The sequence below is a fragment of the Glycine soja genome, chromosome 12 (assembly GCF_004193775.1).
Source record: "Glycine soja cultivar W05 chromosome 12, ASM419377v2, whole genome shotgun sequence".
Classification (NCBI taxonomy): domain Eukaryota; kingdom Viridiplantae; phylum Streptophyta; class Magnoliopsida; order Fabales; family Fabaceae; genus Glycine; species Glycine soja.
Genome location: NC_041013.1, coordinates 5,188,055 through 5,210,085, shown reverse-complemented (window position 1 = coordinate 5,210,085; position 22,031 = coordinate 5,188,055). Strand labels below are relative to the sequence as shown.

Below are 22,031 nucleotides of genomic sequence, written 5' to 3'. Positions count from 1 at the left end.
TTTTAGACGCAACTTGTGTGTCATGGATTGCTAACGTAGGTTTCACATGTAAGCCAATGTGCACCCCGTGTATGGATATCCTTTTTGCTTTTGCTTAGTCAGATTTGGCGAGAGTTAATGTGGTTGAGCACATCTTGGTAATTGTTAGTTTTAGAAGTTATAACGAATAATGATTTCATGCTGGTATAGATTTTTTACTACATATTTAGGTGATATTTTACCATTGGATAACTAACTACTAAGCATTTACTATTATCGGGGGCATTTTCATGGCCAACGTTAACAAGTTGATTTTTGCAAATATCATGGTTGTTGATAATTCATCGTGTTAATTTCAAATTAGATCAAATTTTTTTACACTTAGAAAAGTTTTGATATTTGACATACATTTTTTTTTGTTGAACTCTTCAACAAATTTTTTTTTGTTGGTGTATACCTTTGACAAATACGATAATTCTTGTAAGGAAAATGCTAAAGAGTACGAAATTCTTTTACACGAAGGCCGCACGAATGTTACATGTCAATTTTTGGCAAATAATTATTTGCTCTCTCTCATTTTTTTTATCTTACCATGATTTTTGTGCTTTCCCATTCATTAGTTAGAAATCCAACTTCTTTTTTATGAAAATAGGTAAAAAAAAAAACTATTCACATAAAAAAGTATGAATGATTTTGTCTTTTACATGTTACAACCAATATAAAAAATACTTATTAAATTAGTTGTAGATATGACAATGTAAAAATTATCTTTTCACGTTGATTAAGTTACAACAATTACCCTTTTTTATATTGGTTGAAAAGATAATGGATATAAAAAATATATATATATCGTATAAATAATTTTTCTATAACACCTTTTACCTAAATAATTTTTTATTTTTATCTATTTTCATCAAAAAGTCTATAATTCTCAATTGATATGAGACATAGGTTCCACAAGTACGTAGGAGATACAGTCAAGAATATATTAATTTATTATCTTTTAAACTTAATTTATTATTTTTTAAAATTAACTGCGCATCATAAACAAAAACACGTCAGCCTTTTGTTTTGAACTAAAACCAAGGCATTTCGTACTTCCTCACTTTCGCAGCATATAACATTGTTGTTCTTGTAATAAGAGTGAGGAGGAACCAGACAGAGGAAGAGATAGGAAGATGAAAACACGATGAGCGAGAGAGGATAAAATATGGAGGGAGAGAAAGAACGGGGAGAAGCTATTTTTCTCCCCCTAAAAGTTCGTTCACTTGGTCTTTTAAAAAATAAGTTGCTTAATTTTTAAGAATATCTTAAAAGTATATTTGTCCTTTGAAAAAATTTATTTGTCCCCACTTCTCCATTAATGGAGAAGTAAAAACCAAAAAAAAAAAAAAAAAAGAAGAAGAAGTCAAAAACTGCCTAAATCTAATAAATAGAAAGAGTTAATTTCTCATAAAATAATAATTAAATTACTATTAAGTTTTTTATTAAATATTATTATTTTACTTTTTCAATGCATAAAATAAATGTTTGTTTTAAATTACTAAAATTTATATTAAATAAAAAATTTAGGTATATAAATATATTATAATTAAAATTTGTAATAAATAAATATTCTTAAAGACATAAATTGTATTTTAAAATTATAATAAACAATTTATATTACGAAACAAAAATTTGTTTTTAACTAACATCTTTTAAAAAAATATTTAACTTCAATTAGAAATAAAAATGAAAATTATAAATTAAAAGAGAAAACGGTAAGAAAATAACTACTCTAGTTAAAGATTTTTTTTTTCAAAAAATATCGCGTTGAAGAATAATTTTTAAAATAATATAGTTTGAAATAATTTTTTTGAAGAAAATTACACAAATATTCCTCAAGTTTAAACATATTACATGTACATTCCTTCTCTTAAAATACATTTCTTTTACACCCTTATCCGAATCCGTTAATTAGCATAGTTACTGTATTTGTGAAAAAATCTAAGCTATCCTTTATAGTTTTGAAATTCTTCATTTCGTTGTTTTCTCACATGTTCTAAAACCCTCCAAATTAGAAACCCCGAAATGTGTTATGCTAAGGTTTGAGTTTTTTCTCAGATTCGATGACCACCGTCTTTGTCTGCTAGGATTTCAACAACCACCGTATGCATCTGCTTGGGTTAAAAGTTATTTTTTCATGGTGGTGTTCGACTTCTGCTAACTGTGAGACAAATTGTGATTTACGTCAACATGTGAAACCTTTAGTACACAAGCAAATAAAACCCACGATCCATGATCAATAACTCATGATCGCATGAAGAAATTGAACAAGGATATGAAGAAATCGATTTGGCCAACAGGAATCAAACAAAAACCAACCAAGAAATAAAGAACCCCTAAAATGTATGATTTAAACTCTTGGTGAAGAGAAGACATAAGTATTTTTATCATAAAAATTCTTTTAAAGGATCATGTGACTAATACGTAACTATTATAGGTAAACGAAATTAATACCGTTACTCTGGAGAAGAAATACTAGTATAACTGGAATCCCAAAATAATGTATATTTGTGTAGAGTCAAATATGAGGAGAATGTATATATAATATATCTAAACTTAAAGTGATGTTTATATATTTTACTCTATTTTAAATTATATATATATATATATATATATATATATATATATATATATATATATATATATATATATATATATATATATATATATATATATATGAGGGCGAGCCCTGGTGCAGCGGTAAAGTTGTGCCTTGGTGACTTGTTGGTCATGGGTTCGAATCCGGAAACAGCCTCTTTGCATATGCAAGGGTAAGACTGCGTACAATATCCCTCCCCCATACCTTTGCATAGCGAAGAGCCTCTGGGCAATGGGGTACGAAGTTTATATATATATATATATATATATATATATATATATATATATATATATATTAGTCACATTTAATATAAATAATTATAATTTAAACACTATTATTCATTATATAATATACAGTAATTAAGATACTCGAGAAGGAAACAAAAGGCACAAAGACGACCATATGTTACTCCCTCTCTTCCCTTTTAAACGTCAAAGTCAAGAGTAAGACCCTTCAAGTTATTTTTAAGACAAAAAGAGAAGTAAAAAGCGCTTATAAATAAATTCTCTTCTTCCTCTCAAAAGTCTTACATAGTGTAATAAGCTATATATATAAAGCGCCCTTGCTTGCCCGAAACCGTACTTCAATCATTAATAGAAGTTGAACATAGATTACCGCCTGCATAACTCCTCCACCCTCTCTTATAATATTTGAACACTTATCTCTTCAATATTTTGCATAACTTTTTCCTCTTCTTCTACCCATCATCGTTCATCTATTTATTATGAACGATTGAAACCAAAAAACCCAATATTATTTAAAGTTGCCAAATTAAGAAGGAATATAATCCATGGCAGGAGGAAGCGGAGGAAGAAACTTGGAGGAAACGCCAACATGGGCTGTCTCCGCTGTTTGTTTTGTTTTGATCTTAATCTCTATAACCATCGAGCACATCATCCATCTCATAGGAAAGGTATATATTTACATATGCACCTTATTTATATATACAACAACTTTTCAACTTCAACACCGTATTTAATTTAATTTTATATATAATCTGCAAGGTGTCTCCAATGTTGTATAAAATATGTTGTTCAGACAATTTTTTCCATATATATATATGAGTGTGTGTGTGTGTGAGCGTGCCATTATGTAGTTAATTTCAATTTGAGTACGAATTAAGAAGGTAGTATATGTTATACATACGATAATGATTATTAATAATATGTGCATGCGTGCAGTGGCTGAAGAAGAAGCACAGAAGAGCTCTGTACGAATCACTTGAAAAGATCAAATCAGGTTCGAGTCCATCTACCGTAATTTAATGATCAGTGTATGAAATTAAACTTAATTTGTAGTTAATAATTAATTGGTGGGTTAATTGTTGTAGAGCTTATGTTATTGGGGTTCATATCGTTGCTTCTAACGGTAGGACAAGGTCCAATATCAAGAATATGCATATCAGAAAAAGTTGCAGGGACATGGCATCCCTGCGACGATAGTAGCAACCATGAGTCAGATAGTGAAGAATCAGAAAACAGAACCAATAGCCGCAGATTATTAGCGGCGTTCTATGGTTCAGACGACGTAAATCCACGACGTGTTTTGGCGGGAGGAGGAGCCGACAAATGTCCCGAGGTTAGTACTATTCTATTATTATTCTTGTTTTCATTATTCAAATGTTTAAATTAATATTTCTAATAAAATTAACAAATCGATAAAAAAAAATTCTTGATAATAAAAAACAATTTGAAAAAGCAAGTCGACTGTTAAAACTACTACTTTAAGAAAAAAAAATTTAATAATTCGAAATCCAATTTTAGATTGAGATTCGAATTAAACATTGATTAATGTTTTATTCCAAAATTATGGCAATTCAATTTGGGCGCTCTCACTTCTCACACCATATGTAATTTCTACCATATTTTCCTTCACAAAATTTCTATGGTTTTTTTTTTTTATAGCTATACAAATCAATTTTTCCGTTTGATTTACACGTTTTTGAAGTACATATGATTTACTACTATCTTAATAACATATTATCTCACTCATTATTTTTTAACTTACTCTCATAATTTTATAAATTTAATATGTTAACAAATATACTATTGTGCTAGTTGCACTCCGCTTTTATTAGACATGCACATGCGGACGAAAGTTTAATAGAGATTGAGTGCGATATATGCGAGTGTTGGTTGAGTCCTATGATTGCGTAGGATATGGTCTATTGTATGTCTATATATTTCTATCTTTCCAACTCACTACAAGAAAAAGCGCATACACTTTTTTAAAACGAAAATTAAATTGTTAGTATATACATTAGATCTATACTGATAGAAAAATCATACTATATATTAATAATTAATATGATATAATGATAATATATAATAATTCTTATATTTATAAAATTATTTATTTATAGACTTATAATGCCTATATTATCAATAATTCAATTTTTATTAAATAAAATTTATATGAACGAAGATAATTCAAATGATAAATAAATAATAAATAATTTTTTTTAGTGATGTGAATGTCAATGTTTAATTAAAAAGACCGATAATAACACCGGAAAAAAAATTAAAAACAGTTAATGTCAATCCAATTATGTCAAGGTTTCTTAATTGTTTTAGAAAAAGTCGTTTCTACATTAAAATATACTACAGTGATACGTATTATATGACTGCTTATTTCTTCTATGGTTATGCCACTTTGTCAAAGGTACTAATTTCTTGTGGGGGCCAGTGTGTGAAAAGCCTTTATGTATAGGAAGGACAAATGCTAATCCAATGGAATCAAACAGTGAAAACAGCACATAAATAAGCCAATTAGCCAACGAAATTTACCTTTCTGCAGGGGTCTATATTGTATAGGATTAGAAAATTATTGCTACCATGTTACGCGGTTGCAATCTGTATATTATTTCACATGCATGTGCCCTTTTTTTACTTGTTCTTATTTTGTTTACGTCATCTACTGAACATTTTATTTAGAAAAAGACTAGAACATCATTAAAAGTTGAAAATAAAGATGAATTTTATGTGGATGCCTATACTTGCACGTAAAGAGAAATTAAAAAAAGGAAAAAGGAAATGAAAGTGATTAAGAGCATACGCGCATGTTCAATAAAATAAAAATACGTAGTATATTTTATTGGTATGATTCACTTATCATTATGAAACCTATTAAACAGGGTCCATACATGCACCAAAAGAATAATGGTATGTCCCAACAGACAAAAATCGTTATTACTAGTCAATTGGATATTCGCCTGTTTTCACTTTATTATAACTTTTTGTTTAATGAAAATTGAATATTTAAACCATGACTTGTCCGACTTGCTTGTACTAGTTTAACCCAATTTCCCTTTTTTCATAAAAAATATTTATAAAATTTGAATATCAATTAACAAATAAGTATATAATTATTAATGTATAATTTTATTAATATAAAAATTTGATGTATATTATTAATGTATAACACCATCAGCACAAATCTACAATAGTTATATACTAATGGATTTAAACAAAGATTTTATTACAATAACAAGTTTAACTAACATTTTCTGTCGTTTGATATATATGATTTTTTTTATTACATATATACAAAATGTGCAGGGTAAAGTCCCGTTTGTGTCATCGGATGGCATTCATCAACTCCATATATTTATCTTCGTGCTGGCTGTTTTTCATGTCCTTTACTGCATTTTCACTATGGCCCTGGGCAGAGCAAAGGTAATTAGAGGCATAATTTTCTTTTACCAAAGCTTTTAAAAAAAAAAAATTCTTTTACCTAATATATCTCCGAGTTACTATTTATTAATTGGTTGCATTGTGAATAGATGAAAAGGTGGAAGCGATGGGAAGAGGAAACCAAGACAACTGAGTACCAATTTTCACACGGTTTGTTTCTGCATGAATAAAAATATACACATACAGTATGGTATATGTATATGCGCATTTATAATTGTATACATTTTGTCAGAATGGAATATATATATATATTTAGATTATTTATACGCTACGCATAACTTAATTATGGTAGTTTGATGTATTTGTATATACATATACGTTAGGTAATTTATTTAATTTTTGTCCGAATTATGTGGATATATATCACAGATCCTGAGAGATTCAGATTTGCGAGGGAGACATCTTTTGGAAGAAGGCATTTGAGTTTCTGGACCAAAAATCCTGTCCTCATTTGGATTGTAAGTCAAATCCATTTTATTAATTTATTTATTTATTTTGATAACTTAAGCCTCATGCATTTTAAGCCTCACTCATTTAATATATTTTAATTTTTTTTCCTATACTTATTTATGAACTCTCTGACTTTATAGAAAGCATTTTATTGTGGTTTTTTATAATAAAAAATCACTTCATTTTGTTAATGACATTAAAGTAATTATATGAATTTTTTTATAAAGATGGAATTAAATGAAGATTTTAAAAAAGTAGAGACTAAAATGACTAACACTACTTTAGTAAAGTAATGTGAAGACTACTACATTTTCATGGTACATGCTCTTATTTTTCTGCATACTTCAGGAAACATGGATTTTAGAAGACTATTCTATGAAAGCGTTCATATATAAAAGTTCGAAACAAAGATGATTTTATTCAAACAAAACACGTTATTTTTCAACATTCAGATAGGGCGTATATGAAATTGAAAAATAACGTTCTAATGCAGAAGAATATATATTTTTTTAAATCTAGAGGGGAAATACCACTCATAAATTCACAAATGGAAGCCACTTCACAGTGGTCCTTGCTGAATTGGACCTTTCTTTTGTGAATATTGTTGCCTTAGGACCACACGGCCTCTTGACAATGGTGTTTGGAAGTTCCAGTAAAGAACTAGCAGTAGTTTCTCTCCTAACATATAATTTAATGATCTTCCTCTTTTTTTAACTCCTGTTCTAAGAAATACACAAGAATTTCTAGATATACTTATTCAAAGTAGTTGCTTAATTTGTCTATTATTCATTCTTGTTAAGTTTTTGCTGAGCTAAGTTGTATCGTTCTTTTACGCCATGATTGCAGGTTTGTTTCTTTAGGCAATTTGTGCGGTCAGTTCCAAATGTGGATTACTTGACCTTAAGACATGGATTTATAATGGTAAATGTACCTCCTTTTTGATAGTTTCACTTGTGGTTTCCTTTAATCAAAAGACCATTAATGATTAATTAATGTTACTATTTTGGTTTTTTCATTTTAGCTTCCCAGACAAAATATTTGTAATTTTTAATTTATTTCAACAATTTTAAATTAAATATTTTTAAATTATGTGCATTAATTAATTGCAATAATTTTGATGTCAACAAGGAATTTATTTACTTATATATACCCTCGAAACTTTGCATGCTTGGGGATTACTACATTTTCCGTATGCAATACTCCAAATAACTTGGAATTTTACGTTCATGACAGGCACACTTGGCTCCTCAAAGTCACTCGAAATTTGATTTTCGGAAATATATAAAACGATCACTGGACGAGGATTTCAAAGTCGTAGTTGGAATCAGGTTTTGTGCACTAGGTCTCTTTTCATTTTGTATTTTCCAATTGAATAATTTTATTACTTTCGTTTTATTTTAATTGATGTTTAAGATTAATTTGGAAAAATTAATTAAGAAGGATTTAATTAATAGATATAAAACGTTGTTATAGTTTAATTGGAATATCTATATTTAACATCTTATTTCCTTGTCCCGTTACATTTGATGTTTAAAATTTGTCACAAGAATTAGGAAATATAATTAATAATTCATAATTGATAAAAGTAGAACAAGTTTTACTAGAACATCAAGTAAAAGGAGACGAAGGGAGTGTTATTTGTGGCGAATTCCTATTTAAGTTTTAATAATTGTCAAATAGAGATATAAATGCAAAAAATCGTTAATGAGAATTCGAAATTATAAAAATTAAAGTTAATAATTTTAGAAGAAAAAAAGGGTTAAAACATCAACAAATCTAGAGAAAACAATCAAAACATATTAATATATTCTTATAAATCTTTATATTTTTCAAATGAAGAAATAACTGAATGCGTTTTACATTTTTTAAAATATTAGATATATTCCTAAAAACAATTAATATATTCATTTTTATTTAGAAAACAATATTTAATTCGATTTGCACGTCTGTATTATAAATTGAGTTTGACTTCTCTTTTTAAATTTTTCAGTCCTCCATTCTGGTTCTTCGCAGTGCTGTTTCTCCTCTTAAACACTCATGGTAAGCAACTACATCTTTCTAACGTGTTGCCGACGTATTTGACTCATTATTTTTTTTCGTTTTTTTGGGTTAAGGACTCGTTATTATTTTTATATACTTACTATAATGTGTCTCAATTATGCATGGACAGGGTGGTACTCTTATCTGTGGCTGCCATTCATTCCTTTGATTGTGAGCACATGCAATTCCCACTTTAAATTAATTTGGTCCAAATGAACGATGATGATATATCCATCTAATTTAATCTTATAATCTTCATAAAATGTAGATAATCTTGTTAGTGGGAACCAAGCTTCAAGTGATCATAACTGAGATGGGTCTAAAAATTCAACAAAGAGGAGAGGTCCTTAAGGGTGTGCCCTTGGTACAGCCAGGGGATCATTTGTTCTGGTTTAACCGACCAGGCCTTATTCTTTACCTTATCAATTTTGTGCTCTTTCAGGTACAACTCATGTTACTTTCACGCTATTAGTTAATAACAATTTTTTTAAAGGCAAGTGTGAAATTCATCAAAAGAAGCGAAACTTGGCACAAGGTGTGTCCAAGTTTGGAAAGATAAAAAAAGGGGTACAAAGCATAAAATATAAATACAACCCCACACCACGCTATTAAATAATAACAATTAAACGAGTAATAACGTATATCTGAGTAATATGACTTTTTTGAATAATGAGGACATTTATTAGTAACTATTTTTCTGTTTCTTTATGTTCAAGTTTTTTTTTTTTTTTCTGCAAAGTATAGTATTATATAATAGAGGGTATAATAGATACCCTGTGAATTACAAAGAAAGAGAACCTATTGTTCTCAAACACAGCCAGAAACAAATGGAACAGAGACTAGGATTTACTAAATCACTGTTCCCACCAAGTGTTTCTAACCCAGCACCCAACTAGCTAGACAAAAAGAAGCATTTGTTTCCTAACAAATAAAAGCTTCCGGCAGTCCCAAACACAGTCTTTAGCATACAATCATATCTCCGAAAATAACTAACAACCACCCCTCTAAACACATCGATCCATCTCATTAGGATTCATTATGTTGTTCAAGATTATTGCACCTAAATTAAGAAAAATAGTTGATAAATTTATTTGTTTTTATTAGAATAATTTATATTAATTTTTAATGTTTTTTTATGAGTTGACCTTTTCTTATTATTGTCCCCTCACGATGGTGATGATTAATTGAAGTCTCCCTGCTTTTGTTTTTGTCTGTTTTTTCATGACAGAATGCTTTTCAGCTGGCTTTCTTCGCATGGTCTGCAGTAAGTCATCATATATATATATATTCACATACAATTGAAATTAACTTGATGAACTTACATTAAAATATGATTAAGACTTATTAGTGCGTTTATTATCTTAATAAATGTTGGTATGGTAATTAATGTACGTTTTCATGTTTGGGGAGGGGAGGGTTTCTCCTTTTTCTGTTGCTTAATGAAACTATATCTTGGTTTGTATTTCGTTTTATAATTTTTATCCAATATTATGAAGCTCTGTTTGATTTAACTTTTATTTTTTAAAATTAATTGCAGCTTCAATTTGGTATTAAATCCTGTTTCCATTCGCATACGGAGGATGTAGTGATCAGAATCACAATGGGGTACGTAAGTTTCATTTCATTACATTTCATCTTAACTCAAACTATACACATCTTTACCAACCTGTATTAAAATGTCAATTATCTTAATAACTATGCATGACTTTGTCAGGGTCCTTATTCAAATCCTCTGCAGCTACGTTACTCTTCCTCTCTATGCTCTAGTGACACAGGTGGTTTAATTTAATTATTATCAGTAAAATCGTTTTTTATTTTTTTTTGGAAAAATTAATATTAGTGGTTAATGTGTTAGATTTTGTAGGCGGAAGAAACTCAAATTCGAACTGAGACCTTTTTTTTCCTCTATAGAAGAGCCAAGAACAATTAATGATATATAACAAACTGATTGTGATTCGGTGAACGTAACAGATGGGTTCGACAATGAAACCAACGATATTCAACGAACGAGTAGCGCTAGGGCTGCGGAATTGGCACCAGACGGCGAAGAAGCACATAAGACAGAACCGTGTGGGGCCGCTGTCGTTGTCGGGGACTCCGACGTCGAGCAGGCCCACAACCCCAAGCCATAACTTGTCGCCGGTGCACCTCTTCCGATACTACCGCTCTGAAATAGACAGCTTCCCCACGTCTCCGCAAAGGTCAAACTTGGACGATAATAATATGGATTCCCCTTCTCCTTCTTATTCGCACCATGAATTGGAAATGGGACACTTGTCACAGCAGCAGCAACAACAACAACAACAAACAACAACCAATGATAACACCACCACACACCATGAGATTGTCGTGGCGGTGCACAGCAAGGAGTTTTCTTTTGATAAAAGACCTACGAGTAGTAATACGTAAATACAATTAGCGACCAAAAAACATGAAAATATCTAAGGACAAAGGATGTTCACTAGCTAAGCTTCTAAATCAGGCCAGCATTAATCTTATTAGATTTATTTAATTAAGGTGTTTCATATTTCTGTAAATGGATTATTATTATTATGTTATTATATTCATGAAGCAATATAAGTTGATCTCTTTTTTTTTTCCCCTTGGTGTAACATTGAGTTGCCTATTATCAATAGTTGGCATCGTATGTAAAGAGATGTATGACGCGATGTAAATCAATTGTCATCTAATGACTTGAGCCTATGGTGCTGTGAGATGATAGAAATTTAAGATGGTAGATTGGAATGAGAATTGAGTCTATTGATTTTATTATTGTTGTACGTGTAAATGGTTTAAGTTAGCAAATATAACACTCACTAAAGTCAACGTAATAGTGCAAAATTTGAGTAGTATATACAAAGTTTTGGATTAAAGTCTTGTTGTCACATGACTGCATACACACACAAAAATAATTGCAAATAAGATTATTGGAACTAACTCCTGCAAACATGCTATTCTGGTAGCTAGCTAATGCAATAATAAATTGTTAACAATTACTTAAAAAAATTGAATAATAATTAGTTGCTAAGCATTTTTTATCAGTTGCATCTAGCTAGAATCTTGATCATATCATACTTATTTTGATGCAACAACTTAACATCTTATACTCCAAGTTCAAACGAGTGGGTGATTGTATTATACCGAGTTTGTTCCTGAGTAAAAATGTGAGTTGGAGAAAGCTTTGGTCAACCAATCAGATGTTGTGTTTGCAGAAGGCACATATGTTATATATGATTATTTGACGATTTGATCTTGCACGGAACATATATGTTGACTTCAATTTGTTATGTTCCAGTGTGTGCAATATTACAAAGATTTGAGAGTAAATGTTAATGACTTTCCGATCAACTTTATCAGTATATCGATCACACCAAAGACTTAATCCAAGATTCCAAGCTATTTCAGCTACCGAATTTGCTAGAGCTCTATATTCTAATTCTGTGTTGGAACATTGTTTATTTGGCCTAGACACACAATGGAAATTAGCTAGTTTCCTTGGAATTGGTGAGTGCTGACAAAAAAAAAAAGTAAAGAAAGTGAAACATGGGAAGGGGTGTTAAGAGGGGTAATTTAGTACAGTAATGTAAAAAAAACCAAAATAATGTGGGGTGTAAAGAGAAAAAAGAGATTGTAACCAATCCCAAATGTAATCGCTAATTAATCCTTTTATTTTTAAATTACCAAAAATAAATTAAAAAATATTTTCCAAGACTTAACTCTGGATCCCAATCACTAATTAAGGGCATTAATCAATTGTTACAATTTAATAAGTGGTATTGAGTTAGAATTCTAGGATAAGCTTTAACTATTTGTAGGAAAAGTTTTACTACCATTTATAATCATCTTATTTGACTTGAGTGGGATTATTTCTCATAAAGCATACTCATGAACTTATAATCCAAAAACCCAATTGGTGTAGTTCAACTAGTAACACACTAAGTTTATGAAAAAAAAATATGAGTTTGATTTCCGTAAAATATACTCTTAAAAAGGGATGATAAGTCTTAAATGTGACTAAATCTCAAAATGAATGATTATAATTATTATTAATATATAAGTTATAATAAAAAAAATCACCACACAAGTAGAAAGTCTAATAAGTCAAAAAATGATAATACATATTTAATCAAATATGATTAATAACTAATAATCATTGTCCTGCACCTATTAAAGGAGAAGAGATTAAAAAAACCATCTTTCCTTTAGGTTGTCTTGTTCATAACTTCCTCATAGGAATTCATATGTGATACCTATTGTGGATGGACTTACCCTACTCATAGTTCGTTAGTGTAGTTGGGCTTTGGCCCTCCATTCAATTAAAAATAAAATCAAATCAAATCAAAAGACTGGACATTTAAATGAATTCATCCACCTTAGGTCAAGGATCTAATAAAAATTTGAATTATCAAGGATCTAATAAAAATAATATATATTGAAATTTGTGAGTTGGGCTTTAGCCCTACGCCTTTTACCAATCACCAAATGATTTGTGAGTACCTGATGTTCTCAAGAAGTGAAATTGGCTTCAAATTAATTTATATTGAAATTTTGTTGTTTTTTTTTTTACTTTTTATCTAATTTTTTCAATCCTAAAAATTTCTATTATGAAGTTCTTATATAGAGAGAGAGACATAACAATTCGATATCCCAACCTAAACTAAATCAAATTTCATCACATTAGTTCTGAGTTAAATTACTCAAAAGTGATACTTATATATATATATATATATATATATATATATATATATATATATATATATATATAAAAGGTTATTCAAAAATGATTTGTAAAACTAACTAGAACCAAGTATATTAATTAATTATATATTTATTTTTCCTCGGATCAAATCTTACCCAACCCACCCATGTGTTGATCCACTAGTAAAGAGTGCCAATTTCCTTTAACAAGTACAACATCACCCCCTTTTTTTTTCTTTCATTTCTTTTAACAATTCCAAGTCCTATTGTTACAAAGGCCATGCACCACCATACAAGAACAGAATCAATTTCTAATCCTTAATAAATCACATTTTATTACTATAAATACATTAATTAACAAGTGGATAAGTGAAGCCAATGATGATAAAATAAACATAATTTCGGGAAACATAGATAATTATGTGCCTCTGTTGAGATCCCATCACAAATCTCAATTCCCAAAACACTGTTTCTTTCTCCCACACCACCACCACCTTTTCCCTCGTGATCATCGACATGGCGAGAGGCGCCTCTCAATCTCAATCCACAGCGTCCCACGCCACCACGCGACCGGGCGTGATGGCTCCTCGCGGCACCGCTGCCGCCACTGCCGGCATGCGCCGTCGCCGCCTCGGCGGAGGAACCAGCTCCGCCTCGGTCAGCGGCGGCTCCGGCGCCGGCGGAAGCAATATGCTGCGGTTCTACACCGACGACGCCCCCGGCCTCAAGATCTCGCCGACGGTGGTGCTCGTCATGAGCCTCTGCTTCATCGGCTTCGTCACCGCGCTCCACGTGTTCGGCAAGCTCTACCGCTATCGTTCCTCCGGCGCCACTGTTTGATTCCACTTCACGATCACAGAGAATCTGATCTGGATCACGAAATTCGGTATTCGAAACCTACGTTTTTTGTTTTTTGTTTTTTTTTTTCTAATTTACGTTATTTATTTTTAATTTTGTAAATTTTCCTAGGGCTTGAATAGGCTTCCTGTTTCTCTAGCTGTGAAATGATTGGATCTTCTTCTTGCTGTTGAAGGAAGTCGCATTTGGCCTTTCCCTGAAAATCGATGACTGCATTCATTTATTATTTTATTCATTCATTATATTATTACACTTTTTTGCTTAAATTTCCTAAACAAACAACGGTTGCATTTCAGCAATTTCTATTATCACATTGCGTTCGTTTCTGTTAATCACGTTTTATTAGTTTATGAAGTGCCACATTTGTTGTTAAGCAACGATGCAATTGAATTGTAATGGTTTTTACTATATTTTATGCTATTGAGTTATATGTTGCTTTTGAAAGGTTGTTGAAAAGGCTCAACCTGAATACATTAATGTGGTTACGAAATTGAATTTAGAAACTATTAGTAAGTTAATTAAATTAGCAACAACTATTGTCTATGTCTATATATAAGGAACATGAGGTAGAAGGGTGTCTAACTCATAGGGATGAACATGATGCCTGAGTTGGTATAAACTTTACTCGTACTATCTTTGATTGCTAAATATATATATATATATATATATATATATATATATATATATATATATATATATATATATATATATATATATATAAAGGAAAATGAGGCATGAGCCTATATTTGAACCTTGCAAATCATATCACTTTTCAGGTACTTGTTAAAATGATGTATATTTCTAATCTGTGATATATTGACCTTTGAAGAAAGGGATTGGAACTGTCTTTTATGGATATAGCCAGGTTTATCATTGGATGGACCTTTCTTTAAAGGAAAATTCTTTTAACTCTTGAAAGTTGATGGTGAGTTGTCACTGAGTATATCATGGACTGGTTTTGTTCTCAATGTTGAGCTTTCTGTTAAATTGATGAGATTGCCATCCTCATTAGATTTTTCTTTTCAGAATGCGAGTGTAACTGCCTTTAATGCGTCACATTTTAACCGTCATGAATTTTCGTTTTAGTGCACAGCCTTGCAGAATTACCTGCTGGTGCCGTTCATCTATGTAATTTTCTCTAATATTATACGTAAAGATCAAAAGGCTGTGTCATGAGTTCTGAAGAGAGCAACACCAAAAAGTAATCCTGAAAAGGCCACATGTCTCTATCAGATAGATAAATTGCCTTTTTTTTTTTCTTTTCTTTATTAACAACAATGTTTTTTTCACACAAATTTAATGTGTGTTGTTAATTAGGTTACATCTATTGAGTTAAATCACCTTCTTTTTGCCAGAAGACCCGTTATACATAAAACTTTGCACAGTGCCATGACCCGTTAAATTGCCTTCTTTTTACTTTTATTTCTTACTGAGCATGAGCCCAATCCATATAATTGGTAATCTTGATTCAAAGTGTTGTCTCAGTCCGCAATTGAAAGTATCATCAACTCAAGTAATCGCTTAAGCACATGATCCCTAAAATTTAATATCTACAGATATCATATTGAAACTAACAAGAATGAATGAATTTCATTTTTTTTAAAAAAATTAACTACAAGTATAAATTGTCTGACTAATATAAATTGTCATAACTACAACTAACTAAAAGAACTCTTGTAAAAATAAACTAACTAAAAAAATAAAAACAAAAACGATAAACAATGTATCTATAACGAGCTGTAATAGCTTTCCTATGCTTGTGGGCCTGGAACAGTTGCACTTGTTTGCAAGGCCCATGGAAAAGGTCTAGGGTAAATGTTCCTGGCTTGGACATTCTGAGGTTAATATATGTTTATTTTATCTCTAAAATATATCACTTTATTAAAAAATTTCGGGCCTTTGTAAGAAAAAAATTCAAATGGTACCGGTGTTTTTTTTATCCTTCTTATTTTTAGTCCTTGTAATATACTGCTAGTATTTTTTTATTTTAGTTTTTATAATATTTTGATAATTTTGAATTAGTTCCTTTCAAAAGAAAATGATAGGAATTAAAAACAAATTATTTTGAGTCAGTTCATTTAATTGAATGTTTTATAAAAATTAAAAGACTAAATTGGATATTTCAGAATAGAGAGACCAAATTAAATACTCCCTATAATCCTTAATATAAAACACTTATAACAGAATTACAATTACCCATAAAAATAAGTAAATTAGTTGATTTTATTGGATTTTAAAAAAATATTACTCAGTTTTAACCTTGTTAACAATCGTTAACTTGTTATGCAAAAATATTAAATTATAAGAACATTATACATCACTATAATAAAAAAAGCACAAATAATTAGAATATTTAATAAAGACAAATAATGAAATGAAAATTAAATGTTTCATAAGAATTATAAAATGTCTTATAAAAAACACCATTTTTTAAAATGATGTCTATATTAAAGATCAGAGAGAATAATATAAATAATCAAACGGACCAAAATTGGTTACCCCGAATTCAAACTGTGAAAGTTGATTACAACGTTGTTCATTAATTGTTGCAAAATTACTTATCACTTTTCAATGCAAAACATATTAATTGATTGTAGCAAGGACATAGCAAGCCTATAAATTGCATAGGATTTTGCTAATCAGTGCCCTTAAGACATTAAGAAACTAAAAAAGAAAAATATTTATTATATAAATCACAAGAGAATGTAAAATTTTTTTGGCTCCCAGTAAAAATATTTACTTTAAATTCCTTAATCAATGCTCTCAGAGATGGGGTGAGTACACAATCAACAATCAATCCTCAAAATTGATGGTTGAAGTAGGTAAAGAAATTATTTTCTCATACTTCCCCAGACCAAGCGAAAAATAGCTTATACTTCTGAACCTAAATTTTTTTAAAAAAAATTAAAAATAAAGACATCTCCCTATAAGGTTGTGGAGGGTGAATAAATTTGTATCCAAGCAAACTCATGTTTGTAAGACAAACTTGCCTCGCAAGAGGCTTCACATGCATACACCACAATTGAAGCCTAATCCAGAGAGTCCATTTCATTGTCAACGCCGAAGTAATACAACAGTTGTGGCAAAATCTGGCACCACCAACATTAGCAAGTCAGTATCTAAAGGAAATAAGCAAACATTTGCTTGAACAAGCAAAAGAAAAAGTTTTAAATGCAGAACAACATTCAGCTTCAACCACTGACATCTAAAATAACTACCTGAAATTCACAACACATAGGTCCGGTGCAGTAACTACAACTAGGGATATCAGCATTTGATGGCAGATCACTTGAAACAGGCCATATTGGCTTAGCATTAGTATTCCTATAATACCTGTTTCACCAAAACTGTAATTAAACACAATATATTGATAAATTGATAAAATCAATACAACCAACAATCTGGTTAGTATACAAATTAATTTTTTTTATCACACTGATTTTAAAGCAATGCACTTTTTATAAGGTGATTCTGAGGGAAACTAAGATGCATAATCTAAAATCCAACTTTCGTCTCTTATAAATTATAATTCAATAAGATAGCTTGATAGGTTTTAGCTAAAAACAAGCATTTTAGCTTTCAGCTAACTTATCAACTACTTTTGCCAAGCATAACCATAACATGTTCCTTCCAAATGGTTGGTATGCCTCAAATGTTAGGTTAGCCAATCAGAGGCAAATGGCTATGAATATATTTCTACTATCTTCCTGCTTATTTTAATTTTTATCTCCGAAGGAAAGATATTTGTCAATCATTTTCTCCCATCCGGTTTAGCAAATAAACTGCCTCCATAAGGGCACACGAGGAAATTCATAAAAAGTTAAGCATTCTAATTTTGCTGAATCTGTATCACCTCAACACTTGTTCTGGGGCCTTGGCAATGCATTGCTGGAAGGAGGCCCAACTCTTTTTGTCATCATCACCCTGTTCACAAATAATATAATTAAAAAATAATATACTTAAACAAGAAACATAATCTTATTAAAAAAAAAAAGATGATACCTGAAAGTTATCCAAAAGTGAATTCATTGTGTCATCAGTCCTGTTCCTTGAAATCAAGGAATTAGCTAAGGTATTTTCCTCAGACATGTCTCTCTTATAGTCACTTTCATCTTCAATGGTGATCTCAAATTCAGGCCATAGATTCTTGCTTCCAACTGTATGGTAATGAAGAATGATCTCGTGTAAAGTAACAAGAAGCTAAATAGTAGATGTCATAAAATTTTATACAGTAATGTCTATGTTTTATTTTGGAATGGTGTCAAGCGTGTTTTAAGTTTCCTGGCAGATACAAATTTAAATATCTTGTCACATTCTTCTTTTTTCAAATTCAGGATTAGATTGTTATGTATGAGCAATGAGCAATATTATAATTAGCCTTGTCATTTTTATATTTCATCTAAAAGTGACTAATAATTTCGTTATCAATGAGAAGCAAATGAAAGTTGTAATAAGAAGTACACAAAACTTTAAACCATTGTGACCTTTATGAGAATCCAAGGAGGCGGTTCCACTTTTGTTGGGTCCAGAAACAGGTGAAGAAACTTTCATCTGCTGGCAAGCAATTTTATGCCCTGTGCGCCAACTCATAACCTGTGAGTTGGGAGAGAAAAGGAATGCTATGAGAATCAAATTTGTGGAAGAAAAGAAACGGATACATTTAAGTAACTCCATAACCTGGTGTTTCTCAGAGCAATATCGTGCTTGTCTGCAACCACTACAAAGCTTGTCTCCTTTCCAGGTGCCGCACCAATCACAAAGAGCGGCTGAAAGTAAGCAGAGATTCTATCAAAATGGAGGTAGATTCAGAACAAATTTGTTTCATAGAATACAGATACATGTAGTCCAACACCTAAGTCATCAAAACTGCTAAAGTATAATAACTTATATGTAAAGTATAATAACTGTAGAAATAATGTAGCAAATCACAAAAATAAGAATATAATGCAACTATGCGAGGGTCATGATCAGGGTAACCAAATTATGTTTGAGAATGACATCATATTATTCTTTTTCTTGATAATAGCATGGTGCCACTATGTGCAATAACAGAAGGAAGGCTAGCAAGTAATCATGAACTCTTATTACTTCATGCAGGGCTCCTTGACACTAGTACTTAGTACTCACAATGAGACAATCATGAGTACAAATATTCAAAAATCAGCATACACAAACATAAGCAAGCAAATAAAGATCCAACAAAAAACAATCTCTCTTCACCATACCAAAGCAGAGGATCTCTAGACAATTATGAACAAAATGTTTCCCTCCGGGGCACAATTTACCCTAAGGCCTAAACAAGTAAACATTCATAAAACTCAAAAAGAATTTACATAAATGGTCACAAGTCACAACAAATACTTCTAAGATGAGATTAGTTAGTTTCTATAAATGAAGCAAAAATACTATAATAGTGATGAGCAAACCAACCTCCACTGCCAGCAGGTTTGTGGCTTTTATTATACTGAGGGCATTCAGGTGAGTAAAATGGATTAGCGCGAGGTAATTGACAACGGAAAACCTTCAAACTTCAATAAATCATTACAAGATCAGAGATCAACAATCAAATGAACTAAAACAATGGAAAAGCTTGTTTTACAGAGGATGATCACTGACCTTTTAGATGGCTTCTCTGGATGGCGTTTCCATTGCTCATGCTGATCCCTGAGAAGACATTTCATGGAGGGACACATAAAAACAAACAACATTCTGTGAAATGTAGTTTCCTTCTCAGTTGGTGCATAAACCTAGCAATTCAAGGGTTTAATACTATATATCACAAGACACAATCCACAGGTACAACACAGACCATGTTGAGGCATTAACTTCATACCTGAAGCAAGAATTGTAAAGGGTCTCCACAATTGTCACACACAAATGATCCCCCTGATGGTATATTCAGAGGGTCAAGCCAAGCCTGTTATTCACATCACAACAGATCATATGACCATCAGAAACTGACTCTTTTGTTCGTTGAATAAAGCAAGATAGAAGAAAAGTGTAAACAAATTCAATGAGACGGTACAGAACCGGGACTCCTCCAGCTTTGCTTGGGAAATATTGACGGCGAAGAGACCAATTATTCTTGGGCTTATCAACAAAACCAAGTGTGATAGGTTCATGTTCTTCGTCGTCATCATCATCATCATCAAAATCATCATCTTGATCTTCTACATTGTCATTCTGGATAGCCTTGAGCTTGTCAACAAGATCTCCAATGGCATCAGTATCCATGTGTTTAGGACTGGAATAGAAAGTGCTAAACACGTGCACCGCATTCACATAAGTCATTGCATTTTCATTATTCGCATGCCATGTTCACCCATGCATGACCCTGGCATATATTTGTTCATGTCATGCATTTTCCCCTGTGTTGCCAGAAGTCGCAATAAAGCGCGAAAGCTTACACCGTGTTCTTGGTTATGTGCATTGGGTACTATGGTGATAGCTATAAACAAACCATGTTGGGGGTATACATTTTTTTCCTGAAAATGATAAAAAAAAATCATGTGAACATGGTACCCAGCGCGTCTAATAGCAAGAAATGATGGTCTTTCGGGCATCTCGTGCTTGTCTCATAAGTACATCTGTCATGCATCACATAAGTATATCGAGCTCATTCACCATATCTCCTCTATGATAGGTTGTGGAAGTATTGGTCATCAAAATTTTTATTCCTTGAAAGATGGAGTTGAACCAAGCGTAATCTTTTAAGAAAAAGGTTTTACAAAGTCAAGGTCAAAAGTATGAAAGTTATCAGCTTGCGAAAATTTGGGCAGCGGATGGAGCTAATGACTTACATAATCAGGAACTACTGATGTGCACGTGTTTTATTTTCAATTGTACTTTGACCTTGACATGATGTGATATTGTTTTAATGAAAATTAGATTTGATTCGACCATATGTTTTATTGAGTGTTCTATGTAAAATTCGCAATACTTCAACAACTTATCATTTACATGCATTCATGCATATTTGATTGTTGCATTGCTCATTACATTATTTCTTTGAAATCAGAAAAAGTAATCATTGTACTAAGAAAGAAAGATTGTGCTTTACAGCACCCATACCACGTGTGCTAAGACTAAGATAATGAGTGACATAGAACAAGTACAATAGCAGATGAAGGCCTATATGGAGGCCATGAAGGAGCAGATGACAACGATGATGGAAATGATAATGAGCATGAACATGATGATGAAGCAGTTGTGTGAGGATTTCAATATCCAACACCATAATTTGACACCTTATTGGCCCAACATGAATGATGCAGTTGAGGCCACCAATATGAATATCAAGAAGATCATTTAAAAGATAACAGTGACATACAAAGACTGGTATGAGATGTTGTGTTTCGCATTATATGGTTATCAAACTTTTGTGCGTACTTCTACTGGGGCAACCCTGTTTTCGTTGGTGTATGGGATGGAAGTTCTTTTTCCTTTTGAAGTAGAGATTCCTTATTTAAGGGTCTATCGGAAGTAAAGTAGGAGGAAGCGGAATAGGCACAGGCATATTCTGACCAGTTGAATCTTATTGAGGGAAAGAGATTGACTGCTATAAGTCATAGGCAGTTGTGTTAAAGAAGAATGAAGAACATTTTCGAGAAAAAGGTGTGGCCAGGTAAATTCACGAGGGAGATCTTGTTTGGAAGAATGTGTCACATGTT

At 31.4% G+C, this 22,031-nt stretch overlaps 2 protein-coding genes and 1 pseudogene across 6 annotated transcripts; 2 read left to right on the top strand and 1 right to left on the bottom strand.

The window, feature by feature from the left end:
• Positions 1 to 3,199: 3,199 nt before the first annotated feature.
• On the top strand, positions 3,200 to 11,506 carry LOC114379269 (MLO-like protein 6). Of its 4 annotated transcripts, none has more exons than XM_028337900.1 (15): positions 3,200 to 3,536; positions 3,805 to 3,862; positions 3,954 to 4,201; positions 6,181 to 6,297; positions 6,405 to 6,465; positions 6,685 to 6,773; positions 7,612 to 7,686; positions 7,999 to 8,093; positions 8,756 to 8,805; positions 8,936 to 8,976; positions 9,074 to 9,247; positions 10,034 to 10,069; positions 10,343 to 10,414; positions 10,520 to 10,580; positions 10,777 to 11,071. In XM_028337900.1, exons 1-15 carry the CDS (start codon positions 3,414 to 3,416, stop codon positions 10,935 to 10,937), a joined length of 1,461 nt encoding a protein of 486 aa, XP_028193701.1. In that variant the 5' UTR covers positions 3,200 to 3,413; the 3' UTR covers positions 10,938 to 11,071. The 4 variants fall into 4 exon arrangements, with proteins under 4 accessions (XP_028193701.1, XP_028193703.1, XP_028193702.1 ...); XM_028337902.1 differs by having other exon boundaries at positions 10,343 to 10,410; positions 10,661 to 10,878; XM_028337901.1 differs by having other exon boundaries at positions 10,661 to 10,878.
• Positions 11,507 to 13,843: 2,337 nt separating this feature from the next.
• On the top strand, positions 13,844 to 14,776 carry LOC114379296 (protein transport protein Sec61 subunit beta-like). 2 transcript variants are annotated; one of them, XM_028337934.1, is made up of 2 exons: positions 13,844 to 14,389; positions 14,484 to 14,776. In XM_028337934.1, the coding sequence occupies exon 1, from the start codon at positions 14,020 to 14,022 to the stop codon at positions 14,341 to 14,343; it is 324 nt and encodes a 107-aa protein (XP_028193735.1). In that variant the 5' UTR covers positions 13,844 to 14,019; the 3' UTR covers positions 14,344 to 14,389; positions 14,484 to 14,776. The 2 variants fall into 2 exon arrangements, with proteins under 2 accessions (XP_028193735.1, XP_028193734.1); XM_028337933.1 differs by having other exon boundaries at positions 13,853 to 14,389; positions 14,473 to 14,776.
• Positions 14,777 to 17,074: 2,298 nt separating this feature from the next.
• Positions 17,075 to 20,595, bottom strand: LOC114378334 (annotated as a pseudogene).
• Positions 20,596 to 22,031: the final 1,436 nt, after the last annotated feature.

Coding starts and splice junctions, on each gene's coding strand:
- LOC114379269 (XM_028337899.1), top strand. CDS start 3,414: ATGGCAGGAGGAAGCGGAGGAAGAAACTTGGAGGAAACGCCAACATGG. Junction 3,863..3,953: donor ACTTGAAAAGATCAAATCAG/GTTCGAGTCCAT, acceptor TAATTGTTGTAG/AGCTTATGTTATTGGGGTTC. Junction 6,298..6,404: donor TGGCCCTGGGCAGAGCAAAG/GTAATTAGAGGC, acceptor CATTGTGAATAG/ATGAAAAGGTGGAAGCGATG.
- LOC114379296 (XM_028337934.1), top strand. CDS start 14,020: ATGGCGAGAGGCGCCTCTCAATCTCAATCCACAGCGTCCCACGCCACC.